This window comes from Rhagoletis zephyria, unplaced genomic scaffold (assembly GCF_001687245.7).
Source record: "Rhagoletis zephyria isolate East Lansing unplaced genomic scaffold, Rhagoletis_zephyria_1.1 Rzeph_scaffold_06132, whole genome shotgun sequence".
In the NCBI taxonomy this organism is placed as follows: domain Eukaryota; kingdom Metazoa; phylum Arthropoda; class Insecta; order Diptera; family Tephritidae; genus Rhagoletis; species Rhagoletis zephyria.
In genome coordinates, this window is record NW_016163215.1 from 21,616 (window position 1) to 29,387 (window position 7,772).

Here is a 7,772-nt window from a genome sequence, read left to right on the forward strand (position 1 = left end):
TATAGAGCAATGACACCAGTTTACAAATAATATGTTAACCAATTCGGGTAAGGAAATAAATGCAATCGAGACACCTTACAGCGCCCAATGATTAGACGAAAGGCGAACAAAAAGAAAATAAAAATAAATAACATACCTATTACTCTTCATCTGCATAAAGAGTACTATTTTGCTTAAGCAGCAAACAAAAACAGCTTGCGAAAATGATAGTATAAATGTATGCACATCAGGGAGGTCCAATTTTTTTAAATATTTTTTTTNTTTGATTGAGTCTTTTTATAATTTTGTTCACCTAACTAATTACATTACCTGTGCAAAAATTTCAACGTTTTACTATTAGTGGAAAATGTTGTTCAACGCGAGTTTAAAATTTCATGAATTTTTCTCTGGTGCTAAGAGTCCTCTCTTGTGGAAAACAAATAAAAACCCAAGAGTTTAGTGTTTTGTTGAACGAAACAAGAGAGTTATACCTTAGAAATTATGGTTGGTATAACATGCCAAGTTCAGTGCATAAAGTTTTAGTACATGGATGTGATGTAATTAAATACTTTGATTTACCAATAGGTAATGAATTTATTTTGATTTACCAATAGGTAATTAAAGCTATGTTTTCATTTATTTTCTTAATCTGTATTTCCACCTATTTTATCAGGTTCATTATCAGAAGAAGCCTTAGAATGTTCACACAAAAACATAAGAAAATATCGGCTTAATCATTCTCGAAAAACTGGAAGAGTACAAAGCAATACGGATTTAATGACTCGTTTGATATTATCGTTAGATCCATTAGTTGCATTTAAAAGAAATATAAAACAGAGAAACAAATATTTAAAGGGTTCTGATCTCAGCTTTAATAAATACATTGTTGAAAGTGACGAAGCAGACAAAAGCATGGAATCATTTGAATCAGTGATCACTTCCTCCTCTTCTGAGGACACTGAAACTGAGTGATTATAACAACTAGTTCGGTTTTTATTAACATATTATATGTTATTACCATATAACAGTTATTATTACTTACTTACTTAACAGTGATTATGCTTTATTTTAAATGAAATCAAAAGAATTTTTTTTTCTAAAGGTTAACATGTAAGGAAAACCGACTTAATTTTTCAAATTACCATAATGTATTCACTTAGGAAGTAAAGTTTAGACGAATTTTGACTATTAAGACTATTTTTCTGAACACTTAGCAACAATGATATGCATATTTCATTTTTAAATAATCATGTGCAAAAACTCGGTGTTTTTTTAATGGGTACCCGTTACAAAAAAACCGATTACTTTCTTAAAATTAGAGTAATATAGACACTTCAGATGTAAAGTTTCAATAAATTCTGACGACTCCTTCCTGGTTTTCGTAAACACCACAATCAGCAATGATTATGCCTCATTTGTCTTTCATATAGTAATGTAAAAAAAAAATCTTTTTTTTTTTAATGGGTACCCGGTACCGAAAAATCGATTTCATTTTTGAAATAAGCATGGCTTAGTCCTTTTAGGTGTAAAGTTTCAACAAGTTCTGAATACTATTTCGGTTTTTATAAACATATGTCTACGATGATTATGAGTTATTTTACCTTTTTATAAAATTGTAAAAAAAAAATTTTTTTAATTAAATGGTAACAGATGCTGAAAAACGTTTTTTTTTTCTTAAATTGCGGTGATATAGTCCTTTCAGGTGTAAAGTTTCAGCCCATTCTGATGCCTCCTTTCACTTATATCAACACATGTCCACAATGACTATTTTCATATAAAAATGCAAGAAATCTCGAAATGAGTAACCGGTACAGAAAAACCGATTTCATTTTTGAAATTAGAGAGGCATAATACTTCTAGGTGTGAAGTTTCAGCCAATTCTGACCACTCCTTCTATTTTTGTCCATCATTTGTATGGAGTCGCGGCACTGTGTGACAGGTTAAAACTATGAAATCGCTGGCTTTCCATCAAAAGAGCAGGTGGCACACTGTCGCATTGTAGAGTAAAAAAAAAAAACGCCAACAACAAAAAGCACCAAAATAAAAATGGAGCAAAAATTTCACTGCACTCAACTAAATGAAGTGAGTTTTAGTTTTCCGTATATTTTTTTTTTTGTGTTATGATTCTCGTTACTTTGAAGCTGCTGCAGTAAATTGGGCCAATTGCATTTTTCCGTTACAGAACGTGACTGGTGAAATGCACAAAAAAATAAACAAACACGAAAATAGCCAGCTGGACAAATGCCACAAAATTGGCAAAAAGACTAGTTGTTTAGAGGGGGGAAAAAAAACAAACAAAAAATAAAAACCCAACTTCATTCGCGTAAAAAGCTAAAAAAAAGAAAGTGTGGTAAAATGGTTTTTTGGAGAATTTCCCGAGTAGATTTATGCCAATGCTGTTTGCTGTAGCCTCTTCTCACAAGTGTTTCATAAACATACACTCTGCGTAAAAAGTAGCAGAATTTAATAAATAATAAATATGTATTCCCTACTAGGAACAAACATAGAGCAATAATATATTCTGATAGCTAGGCAGCGCTATTAGTAATTCCATTTCCGGTTACCAAATATTTACATACATACATATAAGCTGGTCCAGAAATGCAAAATAGAATTCTCTACAATAGAACCTGCCGCAGCTGTCAGCTAGAAAATAGCGAAGAAAATGTCCAGCATTGTCCGTGTGAATGGCAAAGCCTTGCGAATATTCGGTATATAGTAGTAGGAAGAAGACACATAAGTAGAAGCTCTAAGAACTGATCCATCTGCCGGATAGAAAACTCAATTCGCACAAAAATTGTATTCTGAGTAGCTACTAGCAAGCACTTTAACCAACAAAGTAGCCTATCAATTAGCTAAATATAAGGTGGCGCAAACTAAATGGCCTTTGGCTGTAATTTTTGCATAATTGAAAAGCTTTGGTTCTGCTTTTGGATTGTGTTTACTTGATGTCATGACTTTGCCTGCACTTTCCGCGAAAAGTCTGAGGCTTGCATAGTTAGACTCGTGACTTCAAGAAGTCTGCAACCGTAAAATCGACTGTCCTAATGGCAGATTGACTTCCTTGGTCCAGGGGATGAAAAGGGGCTCAGGTTATTTGACAAGGGATAGGGTAAGGCTCCGAAGCAGTAAAGAAGCGAAAGAAAGATCCCGAACGAAAGACAAAATTAATAAAATAAAAAAATGCTAAAAAAATAAAAATATTAAATTAAATAAAACAAAAATGTCTATTTATCTTTTTAAAACAATAAAACCTTAAAATTAAAAGCAAATTAAGTCAAAAAATAAAAATTAAATGAATTCCTAAAAATTAAATTAAATTTTTTCAAACAAAATTAAAAAGTAAAAGAAAATTATATTAAAAAATTAAAAAGAAAACAACTAAATTAATGAAAACAAAAATAGTTTGAACAATTTTATGAAAAAAAAACTTAATTAAATAAAAAAATAAAAAAAAAAAAAATAAAACGATAAAAAACTTTAATCATAAAATAGGAAATTTTACCAAATAAAAAGAAAAAAGGAAACAAAAATTATAATTAAAAAATAAAAACATCAAAATAGAAACTTTATTGAAAGCAGAAAAAATAATAAAGAAAAATAGCAAACAAAAATTAAACTGAACCGAAGGAAAAACTTCCACTTACTCCTTCCGTTATTGCCCGTCTTAAAGCAGCCCAAAATGGCATAAAAGTGCTTCCTGCTAAAATAGCTTTTCACCATGTTCCTAATATGGGCGTATTCATTGACAGTCTCGGAATGACCAACTTTCGCCGTGTACATCAGTCAGTCTAACTAGCTTTCAAAAGCTCCAGCGATACCAAGAGGGAATCTGTATTTTTTTTTAACAACGTGAGCCATCATCAGCTTGCCTTCAAAGAAATTAGTTAATAGTAAACAAATACTTTCAAAACAAGGTTTCTAAAGATGAATTAAATGGGATTATATATACGGGCTTTCCAATTATTTTGACTCTTGCTCTACCTATCGGCAACATTTTTCGTGGAGTTACTCCTTTTAATGTAGGCAATACATATTATGCAAAAATATAAACTAAACCAGACCATATATGATGCAGGGTTTCTAAATATTTCGACCCCGCGCCACCTACCAGCTAAATCTTTTGCTGAAGAAATTCTGCCAGTAAGATGCCGTTTTTAAAAATGGCAGTAATACTTAGCAATACTTCAGCGTATTGCATTTCTTTGTGTACTTGATTAATTTTTATTGATTTTATTTACATATTTATTTTTCTTTGTACAGATAAGGTACGCCAGTTGTTTCGGTTGCACTTGTTATTTTTGCGAAAAATCTTGTTTACTGCATACTTATTTTTAGCATACACTGGCGGTCATTAGAACAGACTCGCCTTACTTTGAAGAGTTTTGACTATATTTCGATGGTTTATCTTATGTTTAATATTTTTTTTATAAAGCCTTGATAGCTATACAACAAACACCATATAAATCCCCTTTTCAAACTTTATACAAAAATTCGACAAATTTTTACCAAATTTTCAAACTTTTTATTCAAAATTTGTTTTTGTTATTTTTTTGGCCTTTATAACAATTATATTCAACAATTTATATTGAGCTCGGGCCGTTTTAAATTAAAATTTTTATTGTGGAAAAGCAACAATAATTTGAAAAAATGGTAGAAGTGATAGCTATTTCGGAAATCACCACATTTCCTCATCAGACTTCTTTCAGTAGGATTCGAACCGACGATCCCACTGACTCAGCCAGTTGCCTATGCACCGTGCTAAGACGCCTTGTAAATTATCGTTTGCTTATTTCCACTATTTTCATTTTTGTTATGCCAACACAATCAAGCGCAGCTATTCCGCTGCAATTCACTTGATCATGTGGTTGTTGGTTTTGTTGGTTTGTGCTAATAATTCTATTTTTAGAATGCTTAACTTTTAGGTGTGCTCGTCCTTAAGTTATTTGTTTTTTGTTATTTTTTGGCCTTTTAACAATTATATTCAACAATTTTATAATGAGCTCGAGGCCATTTTTTAAATGAAAATTTATTGTGGAAAAGCAACAATAATTTGAAAAAATGGTAGAAGTGATAGCTATTTCGGAAATCACCACATTTCCTCATCAGACTTCTTTCAGTAGGATTCGAAATTTTCATTTAAAACGACCTCGACACAAACATAAAATAAACCATGGAAATATAGCCAAAACTCTTCAAAGTAAGGCGAGTCTATTCTAATGGCCGCCAGTGTATAAACGGATCAATTCCGCTGGTATCTCTTTTTAAAATTAATTACTTAATTGCTGATAAGAGTGTCTATCAAAACTTTAATTAAAATATGGGTATAAAGTTCTTCGAGATAATAAATCATGCAGAATACTTTACTTAACAAAATGCCGAAGCTAAATTCAAATATTTTTTCGCACATTTTTGGTAGGAAACCAACATAAAGCAGCACCCTCAACCCACATCATTTTGAATGTATATTTGTATGTTAACATATATGTACGTATGTACATTAGGGCACATCACTCCTCATACGAACAAAAATCGGCACTTTTTTCCAACGGAACTATAAAAATTAATGTATTTTAATACTTCCGCCAAAATATTTCGGAAAAATATTAAGATTCAAGTAAGGAGAACCCATTTGAAAATATATACCTCCAAAAATGGAGTTTTTTTTTATAAATAAATAAAATTACTTTTAAATAATATTTTTCAAAAAAAAATCACCTCAGGCTTATGAATTCAAGTAATGCGATTTTTAGAAGCATTTTCAAATCGGTCTAGCCCACGTATTTTGGCGCAAATCTTAAAATATAATTCATTTTATAAGATCGGTGGGAAACCCGCAACTTTTTTTGGTGAGGCACCCTAATGTACATATGAATTTATGTATGTATGTATATATTTGTTTTCTTGCTATAATTTTTGCCCTGCAGTTAATCAAATTAACAGCACATTGCCCCCGAACTGATGTTGACTTATGCCTCCAGAAGAAAAGTGAGCAAAAAATCATAGCAAAGTGAATTGCTAAAATATATTAAATGCTGGCATGCATAATTAAGATTTATCTACGGCTATTCGGCACGTCTTTCAGGCTGGATTAAGTGTGATGTATAAACAACTGTGTAAAGATAGCAAATTAATTTGACCCCCTGAGTTGAGATTAGGTCAAAACTGTAACTGCGGTGAGCAAGGAAAAATGTTAACTAAAGATATACTTTTTCTACAAACATATATCTATATACATTAGGGTGCCTAACCAAAAAAGAAGTGCGGTTTTACACCGGAATTATAAAATTTATTATATTTTAAGGCCTTTGTTAAAATATTATCTTATTATTAAGATTCCGTTGAAAAAATTTAAAAAAAATTTTACGCGGACCTTTTAAGCTGAAACTCTTTTATCATCTCAGATGATTTTTTGGAAAACAAATTTTCTAAACACTAAATTTATTATAAAAACTCGATATTTGCAGGTATTCTCAAATCGGTCCAGCGCACGCAAATCTTAATACTTTTTAGGAGAGTGATACACCCCAATGCACAGTGGGAAGCAAAACTGTGTGCATGGTGATTTTTATTAAATATTTGCAAGGTTTTTAATTTAAATTTATTTTTGCTATTTTTTTTTGCAAACCAAAAGTTTCATGCTTTAACCAAAACCATATATGTTAATCAAACTTTATACAGAGCGTCGAAAAATTTTAAAGATTTTTATCAAAATATTGACCTTTTTAATTTGATTTTAAGGTATGCTTGTTAAACTTTACTACAATAAAATGCAAGTTTTAAGCGGCTGAAAAATCGCGTTGATTTTTAGTATTTTTTTTTTTTTACTAACCGCTTTTTGCACTTTTTCCATATTTTCTACATTAAAGAAACAGTTAAAAATTTTGATGAATATGTTTGAAAGTTAATTTATATTGTGATTTTGGTTAAAGCTTAACCAAAAAAATAAAAAATAAAATAACTTCAAAACCTTGCAAATTTTTAACAAAAACACCATGCACTCAGTTTTGCTTTCCACTGTATGTACATATATATGTACATTAGGGTGGTCCAAAAAAGTATAGTCGGAATTTCAATGCTCTCACCCGCTAAGTTTGTTATATACCGAAAAAAAAAAATATAATATAATAAATATAATGTTTTAAATCAAAAACTATTAAGTAGTCGCTCAAAGCGGAAAGGAAAAAACAAGTTATCGTAGTTATTTTTTTCGGTATAGAACAATCCCAGGGGGTGAGAACGCTAAAATTCCAACTTTACTTTTTCATATGCATTTTTGAGCCACTCTAAGTATGTATATGTGTTTCACATTTTTATTTGCAAAATTTTCTTGCAACAGTCTTACGTCAAGGCAAGGTATCGGTAAGGGATGAACTAATGGATTGGCCAAGATTTGAGATATTTGAAAGACAAACTTATAAAAGCACATTGGGAAAATCTATCTGAGTCAAGAAATTTGGCCTTTGTATTTTTTTTATCACACTTTAACAACCTTATAAGCACCAGTTTAATACAAGCAACTTTTTAGATATAAGTAGATACTTTTTCTATGAAAATCGAATTGACCTTGAGGAAAGAAATTCCAATCAACAGATAACAGTGTATAAAATGTAATCAAATAATGAAACATGACCAACTACTGGAAGCCAACATTGATCAATCAGTAGACAGGTAATACATAATAAAATAATTGCACAGACAGACAATGTGACCACCACCACAAAACACCTACGCCCGCACACTTGTGTACATATGTACTTACATACAATCGGTGTCAAGTGTAAGTGTACACC

The 7,772-nt window shown here is 30.9% G+C and overlaps 1 protein-coding gene across 1 annotated transcript; it reads left to right on the top strand.

Annotated features, from left to right (window-relative positions):
* Positions 1 to 363: 363 nt before the first annotated feature.
* Positions 364 to 1,348, top strand: LOC108372882 (uncharacterized). Its single transcript, XM_017628678.1, has 2 exons — positions 364 to 564; positions 653 to 1,348. Exons 1-2 carry the CDS (start codon positions 375 to 377, stop codon positions 949 to 951), a joined length of 489 nt encoding a protein of 162 aa, XP_017484167.1. The 5' UTR covers positions 364 to 374; the 3' UTR covers positions 952 to 1,348.
* The last annotated feature ends 6,424 nt before the right edge of the window (positions 1,349 to 7,772 follow it).

Coding starts and splice junctions, on each gene's coding strand:
- LOC108372882 (XM_017628678.1), top strand. CDS start 375: ATGAATTTTTCTCTGGTGCTAAGAGTCCTCTCTTGTGGAAAACAAATA. Junction 565..652: donor ATACTTTGATTTACCAATAG/GTAATGAATTTA, acceptor CTATTTTATCAG/GTTCATTATCAGAAGAAGCC.